At 48.0% G+C, this 22,772-nt stretch overlaps 1 protein-coding gene across 2 annotated transcripts in view; it reads right to left on the bottom strand.

Annotated features, from left to right (window-relative positions):
• Window positions 1-1,091: 1,091 nt before the first annotated feature.
• Window positions 1,092-22,772, bottom strand: part of LOC124031598 (unconventional myosin-Vc-like) — a 70,659-nt gene continuing 48,978 nt past the window's right edge. The window contains exons 30-40 of one of the 2 annotated variants that reach the window (XM_046343035.1): window positions 21,971-22,121; window positions 19,027-19,111; window positions 18,829-18,927; window positions 17,431-17,585; window positions 17,191-17,280; window positions 16,875-17,025; window positions 10,949-11,136; window positions 9,037-9,134; window positions 2,284-2,461; window positions 1,639-1,719; window positions 1,092-1,472 (exon numbers count right to left, since the gene is read on the bottom strand). In XM_046343035.1, the coding sequence (XP_046198991.1) occupies window positions 1,317-1,472; window positions 1,639-1,719; window positions 2,284-2,461; window positions 9,037-9,134; window positions 10,949-11,136; window positions 16,875-17,025; window positions 17,191-17,280; window positions 17,431-17,585; window positions 18,829-18,927; window positions 19,027-19,111; window positions 21,971-22,121 (1,432 nt within the window). In that variant the 3' untranslated portion in view covers window positions 1,092-1,316. Of the gene's footprint in view, window positions 1,473-1,638; window positions 1,720-2,283; window positions 2,462-9,036; window positions 9,135-10,948; window positions 11,137-16,874; window positions 17,026-17,190; window positions 17,281-17,430; window positions 17,586-17,912; window positions 18,141-18,828; window positions 18,928-19,026; window positions 19,112-21,970; window positions 22,122-22,772 lie in introns of those variants that run through there. The other variant, XM_046343043.1, reaches the window with a different exon arrangement.

The following is a 22,772-nucleotide window of genomic DNA, read 5'->3' as shown; positions in this document are numbered from 1 at the left end:
ATTCACACCAGATACTGACTGGTGTTCTGATTCACACCAGATACTGACTGGTGTTCTGATTCACACCAGATACTGACTGGTGTTCTGATTCACACCAGATACTGACTGGTGTTCTGATTCACACCAGATACTGACTGGTGTTCTGATTCACACCAGATACTGACTGGTGTTCTGATTCACACCAGATACTGACTGGTGTTCTGATTCACACCAGATACTGACTGGTGTTCTGATTCACACCAGATACTGACTGGTGTTCTGATTCACACCAGATACTGACTGGTGTTCTGATCCACACCAGATACTGACTGGTGTTCTGATCCACACCAGATACTGACTGGTGTTCTGATTCACACCAGATACTGACTGGTGTTCTGATTCACACCAGATACCGACTGGTGTTCTGATCCACGCACCTACAGTTTTATTAAGGTATCTGAACAACAGATGTATATCTGTATTCCCAGTCATGTAAAATCCATAGATTAGGCACCTAATCAATTTATTTCAATTGACTGATTTCCTGATATGAACTGTAACTCAGTGAAATCTCTGAAATTGTTGCATGTTTCCATTTATATTTTTGTTCAGTATATTATTTAAGATACAAAAATACTTCTACAGTATGATTTACAAAATATATATTTGAAAACAAAACAAAAAAGACATTTGATATACTGTGCATGTTACTCTAAAACATTGAGTAGACACATTTGAATTTACTACAACAAAAAAAAACAGCAGTTTGATATTGAACTTAAAACTGTTTTCTGCAGAACTGCATTTCTCATCTCATCCAGCTGAGAAGTAAGGTTTCTCACTGTACTCCCAAGCATTTAGCTCTGCAACAGCATCTGCATTTAAGTCCCCACCTCTTTAAGGAATACCTAGGATAGGATATGTATTCCCTCTCCCCCCCCCCCTTTAAGATTTAGATGCACTATTGTAAAGTGACTGTTCCACTGGATCTCATAAGGTGAATGCACCAATTTGTAAGTCGCTCTGGATAAGAGCGTCTGCTAAATGACTTAAATGTAATGTAAATGTAATGTAAATGTAATGTAAATGTAAGTCACAAAATTCATCAGACGTCAGAGTAATATTTATTTCAAACTGTATTACGAAATAAAGTAAATGAAAACACTAATCATTTTTAAAAAGGCTATTTGGCTACAATGGCAGTTAGTGACACCCGAGACGCTGGTAGACAGTGGCACCTCACTCCTGGCAGCTTTTCCCCAGTCATCCCTGGGATTCAAACCAGCAACCTTTAGGTTAATGGAGTCAAGGCTACCGCCTCCCCCAGAGGTCAGGGGTTAGATCCTGGTGATGAAGCCCAGTCTGAGGCTGGATGGCAGTTGTAGTAGCTCCAGGGCCTGAGAGGACGGGGTGAAGGGGAAGGTGACCTGGAAACGATACTGGGTGTCTAGCATCAGCTGGGAGGATCCCCCTTCACGGTCCTGGAGCAAGCCCTGAGGACAAGGGAAAAACATGAATTTCTTAAATTTAGTTCATGGAACTGGTTTTGTATGGTCTTGAATTTCCATATACTGGAACTGCTGTGATTAAAATAATTTCATAATAATTTAGGTGCACATGATCCTTGTCACGTGATCGAGATGCACATTTACACCTTACCTGAACTTTGCGGACAAACGACGGTGCCACCCTTTTCTCAAAATCATCAATGGGAGTGTAAGAATTCAGAATCTTGACAATCTAGAACAGGACAATAAACAAGGATCTGTCAGTGACACTGAGTAATATTCACAGTAAATCTAAAGTACTGCCTGTGTTAAGTATCTGTAAGGATAGGGTACAACATTTTGTTAGCGTCTCGTCAAAGCATTATGGGTAATGTAGTACAGCAAGAAACATCAACTAGATTCAGCCGCGGGACGATCCTTTCTTGAGCGGATCGTCGGGGACTGGAACATAATTACTAATAAATTTACAGAATGCAAAAACTACCTAACTAACAACCGCAAGAAATACACAAACAGATATTTGACTAAAATAATTTCAAACCTTGCTTACATGTGTACACAATCACATCTCTTTGTTATGCGTTGGAATAGTTGAGAACTGATTTCCTAAACTAAAATCACTTAGTGCTTATTTCCTGGTGCTTTTACAGTGTTTACTGTCCAACAATAAAAGGTAAAAAAAAAATATATATATATATTTATTTTTGCTCAGAAAACTTGGGGGGGACCAAATAAACCCCCTCCCCCCCCGCAAGCCGCTAGTTGGGGGACCCTGTAGTACATCGTCCTTCAGTACCTGTACAGTGTTGAGTTCAGAGCATTGTTCTATGATTTCCTTGGCATCGTCATCAGTGGTCTTGTTGACCTGCAGTAACCAGGCAGCCTGACACAGAGGCTTCAGAGTTTCCATGGCACTGGTACCCTGCACGAGGTCCTTCTCCTTCAGCCACTCCTCCAAGTAACTGATGTTACACCTGCAAAACATGTTACTACATTACCTGCAGTAGCATACAGACAGGTACCTGAAACATGTTGCTACGTTACCTAACATACAGACAGGTACCTGAAACATGTTGCTATGTTACCTAACATACAGAAAGGTACCTGAAACATGTTGCTACGTTACCTACAGTAGCATACAGAAAGGTACCTGAAACATGTTGCTATGTTACCTACAGTAGCATACAGACAGGTACCTGAAACATGTTGCTATGTTACCTAACATACAGACAGGTACCTGAAACATGTTGCTACGTTACCTACAGTAGCATACAGACAGGTACCTGAAACATGTTGCTATGTTACCTACAGTAGCATACAGACAGGTACCTGAAACATGTTGCTACGTTACCTAACATAGAGACAGGTACCTGAAACATGTTGCTACGCTACCTAACATACAGACAGGTACCTGAAACATGTTGCTACGCTACCTACAGTAGCATACAGACAGGTACCTGAAACATGTTGCTACGCTACCTACAGTAGCATACAGACAGGTACCTGAAACATGTTGCTACGCTACCTACAGTAGCATACAGACAGGTACCTGAAACATGTTGCTACGCTACCTACAGTAGCATACAGACAGGTACCTGAAACATGTTGCTACGTTACCTACAGTAGCATACAGACAGGTACCTGGAAACATGTTGCTACGTTACCTACAGTAGCATACAGACAGGTACCTGGAAACATGTTGCTACGCTACCTAACATACAGACAGGTACCTGAACCATGTTGCTACGCTACCTACAGTAACATACAGACAGGTACCTGAAACATGTTGCTACGTTACCTACAGTAGCATACAGACAGGTACCTGGAAACATGCTGCTACGCTACCTACAGTAGCATACAGACAGGTACCTGAAAACATGTTGCTACGCTACCTAACATACAGACAGGTACCTGAACCATGTTGCTACGCTACCTACAGTAACATACAGACAGGTACCTGAAACATGTTGCTACGTTACCTACAGTAACATACAGACAGGTACCTGAACCATGTTGCTACGCTACCTAACATACAGACAGGTACCTGGAAACATGTTGCTACGTTACCTAACATACAGACAGGTACCTGAAACATGTTGCTATGTTACCTAACATACAGAAAGGTACCTGAAACATGTTGCTACGTTACCTACAGTAGCATACAGACAGGTACCTGAAACATGTTGCTATGTTACCTACAGTAGCATACAGACAGGTACCTGAAACATGTTGCTATGTTACCTAACATACAGACAGGTACCTGAAACATGTTGCTACGTTACCTACAGTAGCATACAGACAGGTACCTGAAACATGTTGCTATGTTACCTACAGTAGCATACAGACAGGTACCTGAAACATGTTGCTACGTTACCTAACATAGAGACAGGTACCTGAAACATGTTGCTACCCTACCTAACATACAGACAGGTACCTGAAACATGTTGCTACGCTACCTACAGTAGCATACAGACAGGTACCTGAAACATGTTGCTACGCTACCTACAGTAGCATACAGACAGGTACCTGAAACAGGTTGCTACGCTACCTACAGTAGCATACAGACAGGTACCTGAAACATGTTGCTACGTTACCTACAGTAACATACAGACAGGTACCTGAAACATGCTGCTACGTTACCTAACATACAGACAGGTACCTGGAAACATGTTGCTACGTTACCTACAGTAGCATACAGACAGGTACCTGAAACATGTTGCTATGTTACCTACAGTAGCATACAGACAGGTACCTGAAACATGTTGCTATGTTACCTAACATACAGACAGGTACCTGAAACATGTTGCTACGTTACCTACAGTAGCATACAGACAGGTACCTGAAACATGTTGCTACGTTACCTACAGTAGCATACAGACAGGTACCTGAAACATGTTGCTACGCTACCTACAGTAGCATACAGACAGGTACCTGAAACAGGTTGCTACGCTACCTACAGTAGCATACAGACAGGTACCTGAAACATGTTGCTACGTTACCTACAGTAACATACAGACAGGTACCTGAAACATGCTGCTACGTTACCTAACATACAGACAGGTACCTGGAAACATGTTGCTACGTTACCTACAGTAGCATACAGACAGGTACCTGAAACATGTTGCTATGTTACCTACAGTAGCATACAGACAGGTACCTGAAACATGTTGCTATGTTACCTAACATACAGACAGGTACCTGAAACATGTTGCTACGTTACCTACAGTAGCATACAGACAGGTACCTGAAACATGTTGCTATGTTACCTACAGTAGCATACAGACAGGTACCTGAAACATGTTGCTACGTTACCTAACATAGAGACAGGTACCTGAAACATGTTGCTACGCTACCTAACATACAGACAGGTACCTGAAACATGTTGCTACGCTACCTACAGTAGCATACAGACAGGTACCTGAAACATGTTGCTACGCTACCTACAGTAGCATACAGACAGGTACCTGAAACATGTTGCTACGTTACCTACAGTAACATACAGACAGGTACCTGAAACATGCTGCTACGTTACCTAACATACAGACAGGTACCTGAAACATGTTGCTACGCTACCTACAGTAGCATACAGACAGGTACCTGAAACATGTTGCTACGTTACCTACAGTAACATACAGACAGGTACCTGAAACATGCTGCTACGTTACCTAACATACAGACAGGTACCTGGAAACATGTTGCTACGTTACCTACAGTAGCATACAGACAGGTACCTGAAACATGTTGCTATGTTACCTACAGTAGCATACAGACAGGTACCTGAAACATGTTGCTATGTTACCTAACATACAGACAGGTACCTGAAACATGTTGCTACGTTACCTACAGTAGCATACAGACAGGTACCTGAAACATGTTGCTATGTTACCTACAGTAGCATACAGACAGGTACCTGAAACATGTTGCTACGTTACCTAACATAGAGACAGGTACCTGAAACATGTTGCTACGCTACCTAACATACAGACAGGTACCTGAAACATGTTGCTACGCTACCTACAGTAGCATACAGACAGGTACCTGAAACATGTTGCTACGCTACCTACAGTAGCATACAGACAGGTACCTGAAACATGTTGCTACGCTACCTACAGTAGCATACAGACAGGTACCTGAAACATGTTGCTACGCTACCTACAGTAGCATACAGACAGGTACCTGAAACATGTTGCTACGTTACCTACAGTAACATACAGACAGGTACCTGAAACATGCTGCTACGTTACCTAACATACAGACAGGTACCTGAAACATGTTGCTATGCTACCTACAGTAGCATACAGACAGGTACCTGAAACATGTTGCTACGCTACCTACAGTAGCATACAGACAGGTACCTGAAACATGTTGCTACGCTACCTACAGTAGCATACAGACAGGTACCTGAAACATGTTGCTACGTTACCTACAGTAGCATACAGACAGGTACCTGGAAACATGTTGCTACGTTACCTACAGTAGCATACAGACAGGTACCTGGAAACATGTTGCTACGCTACCTAACATACAGACAGGTACCTGAACCATGTTGCTACGCTACCTACAGTAACATACAGACAGGTACCTGAAACATGTTGCTACGTTACCTACAGTAACATACAGACAGGTACCTGAACCATGTTGCTACGCTACCTAACATACAGACAGGTACCTGGAAACATGTTGCTACGTTACCTAACATACAGACAGGTACCTGAAACATGTTGCTATGTTACCTAACATACAGAAAGGTACCTGAAACATGTTGCTACGTTACCTACAGTAGCATACAGACAGGTACCTGAAACATGTTGCTATGTTACCTACAGTAGCATACAGACAGGTACCTGAAACATGTTGCTATGTTACCTAACATACAGACAGGTACCTGAAACATGTTGCTATGTTACCTACAGTAGCATACAGACAGGTACCTGAAACATGTTGCTACGTTACCTAACATAGAGACAGGTACCTGAAACATGTTGCTACCCTACCTAACATACAGACAGGTACCTGAAACATGTTGCTACGCTACCTACAGTAGCATACAGACAGGTACCTGAAACATGTTGCTACGCTACCTACAGTAGCATACAGACAGGTACCTGAAACATGTTGCTACGCTACCTACAGTAGCATACAGACAGGTACCTGAAACATGTTGCTACGTTACCTACAGTAACATACAGACAGGTACCTGAAACATGCTGCTACGTTACCTAACAGACAGACAGGTACCTGAAACATGTTGCTATGCTACCTACAGTAGCATACAGACAGGTACCTGAAACATGTTGCTACGTTACCTACAGTAGCATACAGACAGGTACCTGGAAACATGTTGCTACGCTACCTAACATACAGACAGGTACCTGAACCATGTTGCTACGCTACCTAACATACAGACAGGTACCTGAACCATGTTGCTACGCTACCTACAGTAACATACAGACAGGTACCTGAAACATGTTGCTACGTTACCTACAGTAGCATACAGACAGGTACCTGGAAACATGCTGCTACGCTACCTACAGTAGCATACAGACAGGTACCTGAAAACATGTTGCTACGCTACCTGACATACAGACAGGTACCTGAACCATGTTGCTACGCTACCTACAGTAACATACAGACAGGTACCTGAACCATGTTGCTACGCTACCTACAGTAACATACAGACAGGTACCTGAACCATGTTGCTACGCTACCTAACATACAGACAGGTACCTGGAAACATGTTGCTACGCTACCTAACATACAGACAGGTACCTGGAAACATGTTGCTACGTTACCTACAGTAACATACAGACAGGTACCTGAACCATGTTGCTACGCTACCTAACATACAGACAGGTACCTGGAAACATGTTGCTACGTTACCTGCAGTAACATACAGACAGGTACCTGAACCATGTTGCTACGCTACCTAACATACAGACAGGTACCTGGAAACATGTTGCTACGTTACCTAGAGTAACATACAGACAGGTACCTGAAACATGTTGCTATGTTACCTAACATACAGACAGGTACCTGAAACATGTTGCTACGTTACCTAACATACAGACAGGTACCTGAAACATGTTGCTACGTTACCTAACATACAGACAGGTACCTGAAACATGTTGCTACGTTACCTAACATACAGACAGGTACCTGAAACATGTTGCTATGCTACCTACAGTAGCATACAGACAGGTACCTGAAACATGTTGCTACGCTACCTACAGTAGCATACAGACAGGTACCTGAAACATGTTGCTACGTTACCTACAGTAGCATACAGACAGGTACCTGGAAACATGCTGCTACGCTACCTACAGTAGCATACAGACAGGTACCTGGAAACATGCTGCTACGCTACCTACAGTAGCATACAGACAGGTACCTGGAAACATGCTGCTACGCTACCTACAGTAGCATACAGACAGGTACCTGGAAACATGTTGCTACGTTACCTAACATACAGACAGGTAGCTGAACAATGTTGCTACGCTACCTACAGTAACATACAGACAGGTACCTGAACCATGTTGCTACGCTACCTAACATACAGACAGGTACCTGAAACATGTTGCTACGTTACCTAACATACAGACAGGTACCTGAAACATGTTGCTACGTTACCTAACATACAGACAGGTACCTGAAACATGTTGCTACGCTACCTACAGTAGCATACAGACAGGTACCTGAAACATTTTGCTACGCTACCTACAGTAGCATACAGACAGGTACCTGAAACATGTTGCTACGCTACCTACAGTAGCATACAGACAGGTACCTGAAACATGTTGCTACGTTACCTAACATACAGACAGGTACCTGAAACATGTTGCTATGTTACCTACAGTAGCATACCTACAGTAGCATACAGACAGGTACCTGAAACATGTTGCTATGTTACCTACAGTAGCATACCTACAGTAGCATACAGACAGGTACCTGAAACATGTTGCTACGCTACCTACAGTAGCATACAGACAGGTACCTGAAACATGTTGCTACGTTACCTACAGTAACATACAGACAGGTACCTGAAACATGTTGCTACGTTACCTAACATACAGACAGGTACCTGAAACATGTTGCTATGTTACCTAACATACAGACAGGTACCTGAAACATGTTGCTATGTTACCTAACATACAGACAGGTACCTGAAACATGTGTTACGTTTAACATACGTTGTAGGAACTTTTACTGTTTGCTGGGGAGTATTTAACTTTCCATCTCTTCCTCTGATTCTTCTTGTTCATCACACACACACACACACACACACACACACACACACACACACACACACACACACACACACACACACACACACACACACACACACACACACACACACACACACACACACACACACACACACACACACACACACACACACACACACCTGATCTGCATGCCCTTCCTGAGAACCCATAACCCTAAACTTTGTCCTCTTGAGGGAGAATTGTCTTGTTTTATTATCCTTGTGGGGAATTTAGGTTGCCACAAGGATAGAAGAACCAACACACACCACACACACACAGACACACACCTGATCTGCATGCCCTTCCTACAGGAGCACATGTCTTTGCGTAGCAGGATGTTGTTGAGTGTGGCCGCACCCACCAGGAAGAAAGTCTGTTTCACAGCCTGTTGGGACAACACAGGGTCAGACACACACAGGTAGATGTTGGACAACACAGGGTCAGACACAAACACAGGTAGATGTTGGACAAGACAGGGTCAGACAAAAACACAGGTAGATGTTGGACAAGACAGGGTCAGATAAAAACACAGGTAGATGTTGGACAAGACAGGGTCAGACAAAAACACAGGTAGATGTTGGACAAGACAGGGTCAGACACACACACAGGTAGATGTTGGACAAGACAGGGTCAGACACACACACAGGTAGATGTTGGACAAGACAGGGTCAGACACACACACAGGTAGATGTTGGACAAGACAGGGTCAGACACACACAGGTAGATATTGGACAAGACAGGGTCAGACACACACAGGTAGATGTTGGACAAGACAGGGTCAGACACACACAGGTAGATGTTGGACAAGACAGGGTCAGATAAAAACACAGGTAGATGTTGGACAAGACAGGGTCAGATAAAAACACAGGTAGATGTTGGACAAGACAGGGTCAGATAAAAACACAGGTAGATGTTGGACAAGACAGGGTCAGACACACACAGGTAGATGTTGGACAAGACAGGGTCAGACACACACAGGTAGATGTTGGACAACACAGGGTCAGACACACAGGTAGATGTTGGACAAGACAGGGTCAGATAAAAACACAGGTAGATGTTGGACAAGACAGGGTCAGATAAAAACACAGGTAGATGTTGGACAAGACAGGGTCAGATAAAAACACAGGTAGATGTTGGACAAGACAGGGTCAGATAAAAACACAGGTAGATGTTGGACAAGACAGGGTCAGATAAAAACACAGGTAGATGTTGGACAAGACAGGGTCAGATACAAACACAGGTAGATGCAAATATAACCTGAAAATCATAGAGGTCCAAGAATCGATACCTGTGCAACCCCACAATTGATCCCAAGAGGGAGTTTACGCCTTTCCCCTACAGCACCCCCGACACACACACAGCCCCCACCACCTGTCTGACCCCCCCATACCTGTCTGACCAGACCCTGAGTGACCCCCCCTCTTCCTACCTGTCTGCCCCCTCTCCTACCTGTCTGCCCCCCTCCTCCTACCTGTCTGCCCCACCCCCTCCTTCCTGTCTGACCAGCCCCGCCTCCTACCTGTCTGACCAGCCCCGCCTCCTACCTGTCTGACCAGCCCCGCCTCCTACCTGTCTGACCAGCCCCGCCTCCTACCTGTCTGACCAGCCCCGCCTCCTACCTGTCTGACCAGCCCCACCCCCCTCCTTCTACCTGTCTGCCTCCCCCTCCTTCTACCTGTCTGCCCCCTTCTTCTATCTGCCTGCCTCCCCCTTCTTCTACCCGTCTGCCCCCCTTCCTCTACCTGTCTGCCCCCCCCTCCTCCTACCCGTCTGATCCTCCCCTCCTACCTGTCTGACTAGCCCCTGAGTGACCCCCCTCCTACCTGTCTGACCAGCCCCTGAGTGACCCCCCTCCTACCAGTCTGACCAGCCCCTGAGTGACCCCCCCTCCTACCAGTCTGACCAGCCCCTGAGTGACCCCCCCCTCCTACCCGTCTGACCAGACCCTGAGTGGCTCCCCCTCCTACCTGTCTGACCAGCACCGCCTCCTCCTATCTGTCTGCCCCACCCCCCTCCTACCTGTCTGCCTCCCCTCCTACCTGTCTGCCCCCCTTCTTCTACCTGTCTGTCCCCCTTCTTCTACCTGTCTGTCCCCCCTTCTTCTACCTGTCTGTCTACCCTCCCCTCATCCTACCCGTCTGATCCCCCCTCCTACCTGTCTGACTAGCCCCTGAGAGACCCCCGGACCCCCCCTCCTACCTGTCTGACCAGCCCCTCCTCCATGCCGTGCTGACTCATAGTGCTGTGGTACAGACTGAGCTGCTGGAGGAGAGAAGAGATGGTGTAGATCTCCTGGTCCTCATAGATGCTGCTGGAACGCTTACGGAAACCTGTAGGCTTCATACTAGAGATTCCCTGGAGACTCTCGTGCTCCAGCATGCCAGGAACTGGAGGAAACAGACACACACTCCGTATGTACAACAGGCACTGTATGCATGCGTGAATGAGTGAAAACCTTGATCTTTAACCTTTATATAACAATACTTTCTTGGATTTCTACAAATATTTAATGGGAAGTGACTATCAATGTATGTATCAGCCTAGTGGTTAGAGTGTAGAGGCGGCAGGGTAGCCTAGTGGTTAGAGTGTAGAGGCGGCAGGGTAGCCTAGTGGTTAGAGTGTAGAGGCGGCAGGGTAGCCTAGTGGTTAGAGTGGAGGGGCGGCAGGGTAGCCTAGTGGTTAGAGTGGAGGGGCGGCAGGGTAGCCTAGTGGTTAGAGTGGAGGGGCGGCAGGGTAGCCTAGTGGTTAGAGTGTAGAGGCGGCAGGGTAACCTAGTGGTTAGAGTGTAGAGGCGGCAGGGTAGCCTAGTGGTTAGAGTGGAGGGGCGGCAGGGTAGCCTAGTGGTTAGAGTGTAGAGGCGGCAGGGTAGCCTAGTGGTTAGAGTGTAGAGGCGGCAGGTAGCCTAGTGGTTAGAGTGTAGAGGCGGCAGGTAGCCTAGTGGTTAGAGTGGAGGGGCGGCAGGGTAGCCTAGTGGTTAGAGTGTAGAGGCGGCAGGGTAGCCTAGTGGTTAGAGTGTAGAGGCGGCAGGTAGCCTAGTGGTTAGAGTGGAGGGACGGCAGGTAGTCTAGTGGTTAGAGTGGAGGGGCGGCAGGGTAGCCTAGTGGTTAGAGTGTAGAGGCGGCAGGGTAGCCTAGTGGTTAGAGTGTAGAGGCGGCAGGGTAGCCTAGTGGTTAGAGTGTAGAGGCGGCAGGGTAGCCTAGTGGTTAGGGTGGAGGGGCGGCAGGGTAGCCTAGTGGTTAGGGTGGAGGGGCGGCAGGGTAGCCTAGTGGTTAGGGTGGAGGGGCGGTAGGGTAGCCTAGTGGTTAGAGTGGAGGGACGGCAGGTAGTCTAGTGGTTAGAGTGGAGGGGCGGCAGGGTAGCCTAGTGGTTAGAGTGGAGGGGCGGCAGGGTAGCCTAGTGGTTAGAGTGTAGAGGCGGCAGGGTAACCTAGTGGTTAGAGTGTAGAGGAGGCAGGTAGCCTAGTGGTTAGAGTGGAGGGGCGGCAGGGTAGCCTAGTGGTTAGAGTGTAGAGGCGGCAGGGTAGCCTAGTGGTTAGAGTGTAGAGGCGGCAGGTAGCCTAGTGGTTAGAGTGTAGAGGCGGCAGGTAGCCTAGTGGTTAGAGTGGAGGGGCGGCAGGTAGCCTAGTGGTTAGAGTGGAGGGACGGCAGGTAGCCTAGTGGTTAGAGTGTAGAGGCGGCAGGGTAGCCTAGTGATTAGAGCGTTGGACTAGTAACCGGAAGGTTGCAAGTTCAAACCCCCGAGCTGACAAGGTACAAATCTGTTGTTCTGCCCCTGAACAGGCAGTTAACCCACTGTTCCTAGACCAGTTAACCCACTGTTCCTAGACCAGTTAACCCACTGTTCCTAGACCAGTTAACCCACTGTTCCTAGGCCAGTTAACCCACTGTTCCTAGGCCAGTTAACCCACTGTTCCTAGGCCGTCATTGAGAATTAGAATTTGTTCTTAACTGACTTGCCTAGCTAAATAAAGGTAAAATAAAAAATCATATCAATGTACAGTACCATTGTAGAATAATATTGAAGACATCAAAACTATGGAATCATGTAGTAACCAAAAAAAAGTGTTAAACAAATCATAATATATTTTATATTCTTCAAAGTTTTTGATCCCTTTGCCTTGACAGCTTTGCACACTCTTGGCATTCTCTCAACCAGCTTCATGAGGTGCTGTCTCTGCCTGGCCGGTTCCCCTCTTTCCACTGGGATTCTCTGCCTCTAACCCTATTACAGGGGCTGAGTCACTGGCTTACTGGTGCTCTTCCATGCCGTCCCGAGGAGGGGTGCGTCACCTGAGTGGGTTGAGTGGTCACTTGAGTGGTCACCGTCTGGGTTGGTGCCCCCCCTTGGGTTGTGCCGTGGCGGAGATCTTTGTGGGCTATACTCGGCCTCGCCTTAGGATGGCAAGTTGCCGGTTGAAGATATCCCTCTAATGGTGTGAGGGCTGTGCTTTTGCAAAGGGGGTGGGGTTATATCCTGCCTGTTTGGCCCTGTCCTGGGGTATCATTGGCTGGGGCCACAGTGTCTCCCGACCCCTCCTGTCTCAGCCTCCAGTATTTACGCTGCAGTAGTTTGTGTGTCGGGGGACTAGGATCAGTTTGTCTTATCCGGTGTCCTGTGTGAATTTAAGTATGCGCTCTCTTATTCTCTTTCTTTCTTTCCTTGCTGTCCCCAGTCCACCTGGCCATGCTGCTGCTCCAGTTTCAACTGGCCTGGGCCCTAGGACCATGTCCCAGGACTACCTGACATGATGACTCCTTGCTGTCCCCAGTCCACCTGGCCATGCTGCTGCTCCAGTTTCAACTGGCCTGGGCCCTAGGACCATGTCCCAGGACTACCTGACATGATGACTCCTTGCTGTCCCCAGTCCACCTGGCCATGCTGCTGCTCCAGTTTCAACTGGCCTGGGCCCTAGGACCATGTCCCAGGACTACCTGACATGATGACTCCTTGCTGTCCCCAGTCCACCTGGCCATGCTGCTGCTCCAGTTTCAACTGGCCTGGGCCCTAGGACCATGTCCCAGGACTACCTGACATGATGACTCCTTGCTGTCCCCAGTCCACCTGGCCATGCTGCTGCTCCAGTTTCAACTGGCCTGGGCCCTAGGACCATGTCCCAGGACTACCTGACATGATGACTCCTTGCTGTCCCCAGTCCACCTGGCCATGCTGCTGCTCCAGTTTCAACTGGCCTGGGCCCTAGGACCATGTCCCAGGACTACCTGACATGATGACTCCTTGCTGTCCCCAGTCCACCTGGCCATGCTGCTGCTCCAGTTTCAACTGGCCTGGGCCCTAGGACCATGTCCCAGGACTACCTGACATGATGACTCCTTGCTGTCCCCAGTCCACCTGGCCATGCTGCTGCTCCAGTTTCAACTGGCCTGGGCCCTAGGACCATGTCCCAGGACTACCTGACATGATGACTCCTTGCTGTCCCCAGTCCACCTGGCCATGCTGCTGCTCCAGTTTCAACTGGCCTGGGCCCTAGGACCATGTCCCAGGACTACCTGACATGATGACTCCTTGCTGTCCCCAGTCCACCTGGCCATGCTGCTGCTCCAGTTTCAACAGGCCTGGGCCCTAGGACCATGTCCCAGGACTACCTGACATGATGACTCCTTGCTGTCCCCAGTCCACCTGGCCATGCTGCTGCTCCAGTTTCAACTGGCCTGGGCCCTAGGACCATGTCCCAGGACTACCTGACATGATGACTCCTTGCTGTCCCCAGTCCACCTGGCCATGCTGCTGCTCCAGTTTCAACTGGCCTGGGCCCTAGGACCATGTCCCAGGACTACCTGACATGATGACTCCTTGCTGTCCCCAGTCCACCTGGCCATGCTGCTGCTCCAGTTTCAACTGGCCTGGGCCCTAGGACCATGTCCCAGGACTACCTGACATGATGACTCCTTGCTGTCCCCAGTCCACCTGGCCATGCTGCTGCTCCAGTTTCAACTGGCCTGGGCCCTAGGACCATGTCCCAGGACTACCTGACATGATGACTCCTTGCTGTCCCCAGTCCACCTGGCCATGCTGCTGCTCCAGTTTCAACTGGCCTGGGCCCTAGGACCATGTCCCAGGACTACCTGACATGATGACTCCTTGCTGTCCCCAGTCCACCTGGCCATGCTGCTGCTCCAGTTTCAACTGGCCTGGGCCCTAGGACCATGTCCCAGGACTACCTGACATGATGACTCCTTGCTGTCCCCAGTCCACCTGGCCATGCTGCTGCTCCAGTTTCAACTGGCCTGGGCCCTAGGACCATGTCCCAGGACTACCTGACATGATGACTCCTTGCTGTCCCCAGTCCACCTGGCCATGCTGCTGCTCCAGTTTCAACTGGCCTGGGCCCTAGGACCATGTCCCAGGACTACCTGACATGATGACTCCTTGCTGTCCCCAGTCCACCTGGCCATGCTGCTGCTCCAGTTTCAACTGGCCTGGGCCCTAGGACCATGTCCCAGGACTACCTGACATGAGGACTCCTTGCTGTCCCCAGTCCACCTGGCCATGCTCCTGCTCCAGTTTCAACTGTTCTGCCTTACTATTATTCAACCATGCTGGTCATTTATGAACATTTGAACATCTTGGCCACGTTCTGTTATAATCTCCACCCGGCACAGCCAGAAGAGGACTGGCCACCCCACATATGCTCTCTCTAATTCTCTCTTTCTTTCTCTCTCTCGGAGGACCTGAGCCCTAGGACCATGCCTCAGGACTACCTGGCATGATGACTCCTTGTTGTCCCCAGTCCACCTGGCCGTGCTGCTGCTCCAGTTTCAACTGTTCTGCCTGCGGCTAAGGAACCCTGACCTATTCACTGTGATTATTCATATTTGACCCTGTTGGTCATTTATGAACATTTGAACATCTTGGCCACGTTCTGTTATAATCTCCACCCGGCACAGTCAGAAGAGGACTGGCCACCCCACATATGCTCTCTCTAATTCTCTCTTTCTTTCTCTCTCTCGGAGGACCTGAGCCCTAGGACCATGCCTCAGGACTACCTGGCATGATGACTCCTTGTTGTCCCCAGTCCACCTGGCCGTGCTGCTGCTCCAGTTTCAACTGTTCTGCCTGCGGCTAAGGAACCCTGACCTATTCACTGTGATTATTCATATTTGACCCTGTTGGTCATTTATGAACATTTGAACATCTTGGCCATGTTCTGTTATAATCTCCACCCGGCACAGCCCGAAGAGGACTGGCCAACCCACATAGCCTGGTTCCTCTCTAGGTTTCTTCCTAGGTTTTGGCCTTTCTAGGGAGTTTTTCCTAGCCACCGTGTTTCTATACCTGCATTGCTTGCTGTTTGGGGTTTTAGGCTGGGTTTCTGTACAGCACTTTGAGATATCAGCTGATGTAAGAAGGGCTATATAATTAAATTGGTTTTGAAATACATTTAAATTAACAGGTGTGCCTTGTTAAATGTAAATTTGTGGAATTTCTTTCAACTGTTCAGAGGAGAATGCGTGAATCAGGCCTTCATAGTCGAATTGCTGCAAAGAAACCACTACTAAAGGACACCAATAATAAGAAGAGACTTGCTTGGACCAAGAAACATGAGCAATGGACATTAGACTGGTGGAAATCTCCTAATTAGAGATTTTTGTTTCCAAACGCCGTGTCTTTGTGAGACGCAGAGTAGGTGAACGGATGATCTCTGCATGTGTAGTTCCCATCGTGAAGCATGGAGGAGGAGGAGGAGGTGTGAAGGTGCTTTTGCTGGTGACACTGTCAGCGATTTATTTAGAATTCAAGGCACACTAAACCAGCATGGCTACCACAGCATTCTGCAGCGATACTCCATCCCATCTGGTTTGTGCTCAGTGGGACAAACACCCTCCTACTACCAGTAGGAATGCCAAGAGTGTGCAAAGCTGTCATCAAGGCAAAGGGTGGCTACTTTGAAGAATCTAAAATATATTTTGATTTGTTTAACACTTTTTTGGGGGGTTACTACATGATACCATATGTGTTATTTCATAGTTGTGATGTCTTCACGATTATTCTATAATGTAGAAAATAGTAAAAACTTAAGAAGAAAAAACCCTGGAATGAGTAGGTGTGTCCAAACTATTTTGACTGGTACTGTACATCATGTCGTTATCTTATGAGAGTAACCTACCGATCATAGGCATTAGAGTCTTCTCCATAACAGATATAAACTGGTGGTAGATACGGATGGCCAGATCACTGAAGATCTGTCTGTGTTCAGACAGGTCAAAGTTCTGCAAGCAGTTTTTCTTCTGACGCGGAGAGTTCTGTTTCATAAACTCCTGTGGAAAACGGCGGGATAAAAATGTACATTTTATAATAATAAACAACAGATCTTTAGGTCAGAGTATTACTACGTAAATATGAAACAACATATGGACTGGTATATTATCTGTGGATAGAACCCCTGATGGTGTGCCATATAAAATAGTAGAGGACGATCCTACCTCTTCTCCACTGTACTGTTTCAGACAGTTGAGCATGTGGTACATGTTCGAGAGCCAGAACGACAGCAATTCAAAGTCTGCTTGGTGATCCTGAGACAGGTAAACAAATGACAACAACAACAACAATCCTGAGAAAAGAAGAAGAACTTACACACACACTTTGGCCTGTTATGAGTTTGAGTCGTATGAAGAACTGTGAAAAGCAGAACAGGAACAGAATAGAGCGCCGACTCAGCTTACCGTGATGACCTTCTTAACCCCGCTGATTATGGCGTTCATGAGGGACTTGAGCTTTGCTCCGTCGTTGAGGTAGTCGGCGTGGCGGACACACATGAAGAGAAGCTGGGCGGCCATGTTGGGGATCATGTTGACCACTACCCCCCTGGGTTTCAGGTCTGCAAACACAGTTACAAACATGGGCCAGGTTAACGGACACACATGAAGAGAAGCTGGGCGGCCATGTTGGGGATCATGGGTTGAAACACAGTTACAAACATGGGCCACCCCCTGGGTTTCAGGTCTGCAAACACAGTTACAAACATGGGCCAGGTTAACGGACACACATGAAGAGAAGCTGGGCGGCCATGTTGGGGATCATGTTGACCACTACCCCCCTGGGTTTCAGGTCTGCAAACACAGTTACAAACATGGGCCAGGTTAACGGACACACATGAAGAAACAAGCTGGGCGGCCATGTTGGGGATCATGTTGACCACTACCCCCCTGGGTTTCAGGTCTGCAAACACAGTTACAAACATGGGCCAGGTTAACGGACACACATGAAGAGAAGCTGGGCGGCCATGTTGGGGATCATGTTGACCACTACCCCCCTGGGTTTCAGGTCTGCAAACACAGTTACAAACATGGGCCAGGTTAACGGACACACATGAAGAGAAGCTGGGCGGCCATGTTGGGGATCATGTTGACCACTACCCCCCTGGGTTTCAGGTCTGCAAACATAGGACAGTTACAAACATGGGCCAGATTAACGGACACACATGAAGAGAAGCTGGGCGGCCATGTTGGGGATCATGTTGACCATTACCCCCCTGGGTTTCAGGTCTGCAAACACAGTTACAAACATGGGCCAGGTTAACGGACACACATGAAGAGAAGCTGGGCGGCCATGTTGGGGATCATGATCCCCCTGGGTTTCATCTGTTGACCACTGAAGAGAAGCCCCCATGTTGACCACTACCCCCTGGGTTTCAGGTCTGACAAAGAGGGCCAGAGTGGTGTTATCATGTTGAGGGTTTCACACACAACAAACATGGGCCAGGTTAACGGACACACATGAAGCTTTTTCATGCAAAAAAAAAAAAATGGGCCAGGTTAACGGACACACATGAAGAGAAGCTAAATTAAAATTAGGCATTCCTTATTGGACAAGAGCAGGTAGTCCCTCCCTGTTTCAGTCTTTCTTCCATTTGATGCCTAATGAACACAACCCAGTTACAGACATGAGACAAACCCTGTAAGCTGCTGCTGTTGTTTGAGATGTCACACTTTCATAGTGAGAACCAGTTATTAGTTCATCCTCTTAGGTTCGTGTGATCTATTTTCTTAGGCCACATAGACATCTGGGGTCATGCGATACTTTAAAAACAACGTCACGATTCTTGTTGACGTGTTCATTACCCAGAATTATGTATTGAATGAGCTTGGGTTCATCCTCCCTCTTGTACTCCAACATTCCGAGGTATTCTTTGGGAATAGTGGGCGCTGGCATTTGATTGGCTGAGGAAGAAACCACAAAAGAAACAGGAAATGAGCTGAATATCAATTGATAGATAGAATGTACCAGAAGTTTACTTTGTCAGTGCATAATCATGTTACCTTTCTCGGACGTTTGAAGACTCTTGATTTTATTTTGCAGCTTCCTTATCAACCGATCCTTCATGTCGAGCTGTTCTTCAAAGTCCTGGAATTAAACGGAAATATCACAAGGACTGAATTACACACACAGTCAAACAAACAGTCAGTCTCACAGTCAAACAAACAGTCAGTCTCACAGTCAGTCAGTCAGTCAAACAAACAGTCAGTCAGTCTCACAGTCAGTCAGTCAGTCTCACAGTCTCACAGTCAGTCAGTCAGTCTCACAGTCTCACAGTCAGTCAGTCAGTCTCACAGTCTCACAGTCAGTCAGTCAGTCTCACAGTCTCACAGTCAGTCAGTCAGTCTCACAGTCTCACAGTCAGTCAGTCAGTCAGTCAGTCTCACAGTCAGTCAGTCAGTCAGTCAGTCTCACAGTCAGTCAGTCAGTCAGTCAGTCTCACAGTCAGTCAGTCAGTCAGTCAGTCTCACAGTCAGTCAGTCAGTCAGTCAGTCTCACAGTCAGTCAGTCAGTCAGTCAGTCAGTCAGTCAGTCAGTCTCAGTCAGTCAGTCTCACAGTCTCACAGTCAGTCAGTCAGTCAGTCTCACAGTCAGTCAGTCTCACAGTCTCACAGTCAGTCAGTCAGTCAGTCTCACAGTCAGTCAGTCTCACAGTCTCACAGTCAGTCAGTCAGTCAGTCAGTCTCACAGTCAGTCAGTCAGTCAGTCTCACAGTCAGTCAGTCTCACAGTCAGTCAGTCTCACAGTCAGTCAGTCTCACAGTCTCACAGTCAGTCAGTCAGTCAGTCTCACAGTCAGTCAGTCTCACAGTCAGTCAGTCTCACAGTCAGTCACAGTCAGTAAGCCTCTCACTCTCAGTCAGTCCTGCACTCTCAGTCAGTCAAGCCTCACAGTCAGTCAAGCCTGCCTCACTCTCAGTCAGTCAGTCACTCTCAGTCAGTCAAGCCTGCTCACTCTCAGTCAGTCAAGCCTGCCTCACTCTCAGTCAGTCAGTCAAGCCTGCCTCACTCTCAGTCAGTCAAGCCTGCCTCACTCTCAGTCAGTCAAGCCTGCCTCACTCTCAGTCAGTCAAGCCTGCCTCACTCTCAGTCAGTCAAGCCTGCCTCACTCTCAGTCAGTCAAGCAGTCAAGCCTGCCTCACTCTCAGTCAGTCAAGCCTGCCTCACTCTCAGTCAGTCAAGCCTGCACTCTCAGTCAGTCAAGCCTGCCTCACTCTCAGTCAGTCAAGCCTGCCTCACTCTCAGTCAGTCAAGCCTGCCTCACTCTCAGTCAGTCAAGCCTGCCTCACTCTCAGTCAGTCAAGCCTGCCTCACTCTCAGTCAGTCAAGCCTGCCTCACTCTCAGTCAGTCAAGCCTGCCTCACTCTCAGTCAGTCAAGCCTGCCTCACTCTCAGTCAGTCAAGCCTGCCTCACTCTCAGTCAGTCAAGCCTGCCTCACTCTCAGTCAGTCAAGCCTGCCTCACTCTCAGTCAGTCAAGCCTGCCTCACTCTCAGTCAGTCAAGCCTGCCTCACTCTCAGTCAGTCAAGCCTGCCTCACTCTCAGTCAGTCAAGCCTGCCTCACTCTCAGTCAGTCAAGCCTGCCTCACTCTCAGTCAGTCAAGCCTGCCTCACTCTCAGTCAGTCAAGCCTGCCTCACTCTCAGTCAGTCAAGCCTGCCTCACTCTCAGTCAGTCAAGCCTGCCTCACTCTCAGTCAGTCAAGCCTGCCTCACTCTCAGTCAGTCAAGCCTGCCTCACTCTCAGTCAGTCAAGCCTGCCTCACTCTCAGTCAGTCAAGCCTGCCTCACTCTCAGTCAGTCAAGCCTGCCTCACTCTCAGTCAGTCAAGCCTGCCTCACTCTCAGTCAGTCAAGCCTGCCTCACTCTCAGTCAGTCAAGCCTGCCTCACTCTCAGTCAGTCAAGCCTGCCTCACTCTCAGTCAGTCAAGCCTGCCTCACTCTCAGTCAGTCAAGCCTGCCTCACTCACAGTCTCAAGCCTGCCTCACTCTCAGTCAGTCAAGCCTGCCTCACTCTCAGTCAGTCAAGCCTGCCTCACTCTCAGTCAGTCAAGCCAAGCCTGCCTCACTCTCAGTCAGTCAAGCCTGCCTCACTCTCAGTCAGTCAAGCCTGCCTCACTCTCAGTCAGTCAAGCCTGCCTCACTCTCAGTCAGTCAAGCCTGCCTCACTCTCAGTCAGTCAAGCCTGCCTCACTCTCAGTCAGTCAAGCCTGCCTCACTCTCAGTCAGTCAAGCCTGCCTCACTCTCAGTCAGTCAAGCCTCACTCAAGCCTCAGTCAGTCAAGCCTGCCTCACTCTCAGTCAGTCAAGCCTGCCTCACTCTCAGTCAGTCAAGCCTGCCTCACTCTCAGTCAGTCAAGCCTGCTCTCAAGCTCTCAGTCAGTCAAGCCTGCCTCACTCTCAGTCAGTCAAGCAAGCCTGCCTCACTCTCAGTCAGTCAAGCCTGCCTCACTCTCAGTCAGTCAAGCCTGCCTCACTCTCAGTCAGTCAAGCCTGCCTCACTCTCAGTCAGTCAAGCCTGCCTCACTCTCAGTCAGTCAAGCCTGCCTCACTCTCAGTCAGTCAAGCCTGCCTCACTCTCAGTCAGTCAAGCCTGCCTCACTCTCAGTCAGTCAAGCCTGCCTCACTCTCAGTCAGTCAAGCCTGCCTCACTCTCAGTCAAGCCTGCCTCACTCTCAGTCAAGCCTGCCTCACTCTCAGTCAAGCCTGCCTCACTCTCAGTCAAGCCTGCCTCACTCTCAGTCAAGCCTGCCTCACTCTCAGTCAAGCCTGCCTCACTCTCAGTCAAGCCTGCCTCACTCTCAGTCAAGCCTGCCTCACTCTCAGTCAAGCCTGCCTCACTCTCAGTCAAGCCTGCCTCACTCTCAGTCAAGCCTGCCTCACTCTCAGTCAGCGTCACAAACAGTCAGTCACAAACAGTCAGTCACAAACAGTCAGTCAGTCACACACCATGTTCTCTGCAGTGAGTCGTGATGCCTCCTGAGTGAATCTGGTCTTGGCCTCAGTCTCCGTGTTCTTCTGTCTCCTGAGCACCTCCTCCAGCTCCTCCACCCTCCTCTCCACCTCCTCCCGCTTCACCTGCTCATGCTGCTCCAACAGCCTGAACAGAGAGGTTAGGGGGTCAGTCGTGAACAGAATAGTAATGACGGCTTGATTGTGGTTCAGTTGGTAAGGGTGTGGTGCTAGCATGTCGTGATAGTGGTTGTGGGTTCAATTCCCGTTGGGATATATATATATATATATATATATATATATATATATATATATATATATATATATATATATATATATATACACACATACATACACACAGTGTAAATGTGTGCACTCACTGTCCTGCATGTCGCTTTGGATAAAAGCATCTGCAGACAATGGAATATTGTTATATGATTTCAGGGCTTGAGGATATATACTACCGTACTATATATATATGTACCTGCATTGGGATACTACCGTACTATATATATGTACCTGCGTTGGGATACTACCGTACTATATATATATGTACCTGCGTTGGGATACTACCGTACTATATATATATGTACCTGCGTTGGGATACTACCGTACTATATATATGTACCTGCGTTGGGATACTACCGTACTATATATATGTACCTGCGTTGGGATACTACCGTTCTATATATATGTACCTGCGTTGGGATACTACCGTACTATATATATATGTACCTGCGTTGGGATACTACCGTACTATATATATGTACCTGCGTTGGGATACTACCGTACTATATAT

This window comes from Oncorhynchus gorbuscha, linkage group LG01 (genome assembly GCF_021184085.1).
Source record: "Oncorhynchus gorbuscha isolate QuinsamMale2020 ecotype Even-year linkage group LG01, OgorEven_v1.0, whole genome shotgun sequence".
Lineage (NCBI taxonomy): Eukaryota > Metazoa > Chordata > Actinopteri > Salmoniformes > Salmonidae > Oncorhynchus > Oncorhynchus gorbuscha.
This window is presented reverse-complemented; position numbering and strand designations above follow the sequence as displayed.